This window comes from Austrofundulus limnaeus, unplaced genomic scaffold, assembly GCF_001266775.1.
Source record: "Austrofundulus limnaeus strain Quisiro unplaced genomic scaffold, Austrofundulus_limnaeus-1.0 Scaffold3, whole genome shotgun sequence".
In the NCBI taxonomy this organism is placed as follows: domain Eukaryota; kingdom Metazoa; phylum Chordata; class Actinopteri; order Cyprinodontiformes; family Rivulidae; genus Austrofundulus; species Austrofundulus limnaeus.
In genome coordinates, this window is record NW_013952405.1 from 3,656,379 (window position 1) to 3,659,295 (window position 2,917).

At 38.3% G+C, this 2,917-nt stretch overlaps 1 protein-coding gene across 1 annotated transcript in view; it reads right to left on the reverse strand.

The window, feature by feature from the left end:
• Window positions 1–2,917, reverse strand: part of si:dkey-32e6.6 (extracellular matrix protein 2) — a 14,905-nt gene that overhangs the window by 10,387 nt on the left and 1,601 nt on the right. The window contains exons 3-5 of the mRNA XM_014017648.1: window positions 2,506–2,641; window positions 2,270–2,427; window positions 480–619 (exon numbers count right to left, since the gene is read on the reverse strand). Of these exons, the coding sequence (XP_013873102.1) occupies window positions 480–619; window positions 2,270–2,427; window positions 2,506–2,641 (434 nt within the window). The remainder of the gene's footprint in view (window positions 1–479; window positions 620–2,269; window positions 2,428–2,505; window positions 2,642–2,917) is intronic.

The following is a 2,917-nucleotide window of genomic DNA, read 5'->3' on the forward strand; positions in this document are numbered from 1 at the left end:
ACACCCACACACACACACTTTGAGCCACACAGTTGCCCTCAAGCTCTCCATCTCACATCTGCTCCTCTTGAGTACACAAAGTCAGCTGTCATAACTTGTGTGATAACTGCTTGTGTCTGTCTGTGTGAAAAAGTGAGCACAATAAAGGAGAAATCAGTGTTTCTTGCTAAAAATAAAAAAATTAAACTGTCATGTGAGAAAGAGCATTATTTAAGCCTGAAAATGTCAGCCTCACATGCTGAAGAAAAAAGTATATATCATCACTGCATTAATTACAAATAAAATAAATGAACTTTTATTTGTCTTCATCCATTTTTAGGTTGTCTAAAAGAAGCCTGATTGCCCTCTAGTGGTCTATTAAAGAACTACGATGGATGGATGGATGGATGGATTGATGAATGGATGGATGGATGGATGGATGGATGGATGGATGGATGGATGGATGGATGGATGGATGGATGATGGATGGATGGACGTACTTCAGATGGATCCAGGCGTTGGTAGCGATGCGTTGCTCGTAGATGTGGTTGTGACTCAGGTCCAGAACTCTCAGGTTTCTGCAGCCCCTCAGAGGTTCTTCTCTCACCTCCTCAATACGGTTTTCACTTAGTTTGAGCTTCTGCAAAATAAGAAACAGGAAAAAAGTTTGTTTAGGTGCATTATCTACAACTTAAAGCTGTCCTAGTGTTGAATGCATTCAAATTTGAAACAAACTCATTCAATTTGTACACATTTGTATGAAGTCACATTTTCTATTCTTGTTTTAGTTTTACTCACACATCACATGAGCAACATGTGATTCTTGGCAAGGTCTCTTTTATCTCAATTATTCTTTAGGTCAGGGGTGCCCAAACATTTTCCCAGAGGGGGCCAAAATGAAAATCTATCCAGAGCTGCGGGCCAAATGCATTTATATAATACATGAAATACAAATACTTTTTAAGTAAAGTCCTTTATTTTTAACCATTAAGCTGTGCAACGGTCCTCTTTTTTTTAATCTGTGCACTTGGAGAAAGTCTGCCATACGCTCAAGTAGCAAAGGCTCATGGGACGTTTTATAAATTGATTAAATAAGAGTTTTTGTGGACTTATAAAGTGTGCAAATCTACATGTGGGGTTAAATCTGGTCTAAATATTTCTTGTCGTTTCATGTTTCATGTTTAATCCTAATAAAGCAAAGATAAAGTCTGCACCATGAATGAAAACTACCTTCACTTCAGCCTCTTTATATAGTCATTTGACCAATGGTGACACTGTGTTTCTACCTATAGGATAACAAGTTACTACATTGTAACTTTGGCAACTGCTGGTGGGCCAAATCAAATGGCTTGGTGGGCCAAATTTGGCCCGCGGGCCCCACTTTGGGCTCCTCTGCTTTAGGTTATCTTTAAACCACCACAAGATGCTTCACAGGTGTTTCATGGCCTGCTGTGGGCAGAGTTGTTAAGTAACAAAGTACAAATATGTTGTTGCCTTATTTAGGTAGAAATCTTGGTCTCTGGAGTAATTAATTTTAGCCAACATTTTTAATTCTACTCCTTGCGTTTTCATACAATTATCTGTACATATTACTCCTTATATTTGTTTTATTTAAAGAGTAGAAAAAATAAAAATAAATACAAATAAAAATCTAATTTCTGTTTTATTTCGACTTGTCATTGTTTTTAAAAAAAATACCTAACTTAGCATATGGCGAATCTTGCAAAGTGGATTTAATTGTGGTTGGATGAGAAGTATAAATATATACCATTCTGACACCCTGTTGGTTTGTATGATCCATCACACCTGTATGAYACGAATCACTCACAGGCCAGATGACATGTGCATCCCATATTTTTCAACATTAATTCATAATTAATTTAATATYATAGTCATTAATGCCTTTATTATATTTTGAAGTAGGTTGGGTTCTGATCTATAGACCCCTGAGGTGCAGCCTACGCTTTGTTTACTTTTACTTTTATACTTTATGTAGTTTTAAAACCAGTACTTTTACCTGAAAAGCTTGAGTTGATACTTAAACTTCTAYAGAAGTATTTTAAACCCTAGCATATACTTCCATTTGTGTAATGAATGTGAATACTTTTGCTTTTTCCCAGCTTCRCTTTAGAAACCACTGATTTAAACAAATAACCTTTTTCGGTTTACACCAAAGTTAATTACTGTATTAAAGTTTGAACTCTGGTTTTTACTTTTKTGAAAGTATCTGTTAGTGTTGACACTGAACCCTTTCCACCGCCTCTCCAAACACATTGTGGATTCTCCCCACCTGAAGAGAAGCAGGAAGCCTCGGCGGGAGAAAACGGAAGTGGTTGTTGTCCAGCTGCAGGTCCAGAAGCTTCTGCAGAGGTCTGAAAGCCAAAGGTGACACACTGGCTTCACGAAGAGTATTCTTCTTCAGCTCAAGTTTCAGCAGGTTCACCAGACCTACGAGAGAACACCGAATATAACTGTTTTGATGTGCTACTTTTAGTTTTTTTGCCTGTGAAGATCTAAGTTGTATACCTTTAAAGGAGTGGTGGGTCAGAGTCCTGAGTTGGTTGTTGTTGTTGATCCTGAGCTCCTCCAGAGATGGAGGCAACGCAGGAATCCTGCTGATCTGGTTGTCGTCTAGGTTGAGTTTCTTCAATGAGGTCAAGTTCTGCATGAAGWACAGGAATAAAAGTAACTCAGTTTGATGACTCAGACAAATCGGCTCCTTGTCTCAATATAGAATCCATAATTTTCTAGTCCAACTTGAGATCGCAGAGWTACACCAAATTAAAGAATTTCCACCCTGTGCATCTTTTCCGTGGCGTTTGTCATGTTTTATTTTTGGTAAAACCACGCTGGGAGGCTCTTCAGTGGGAGATGCTGGTGGTTTTGTGTGTGTGTGTGTGTGTGTGTGTGTGTGTGTGTGTGTGTGTGTGTGTGTGTG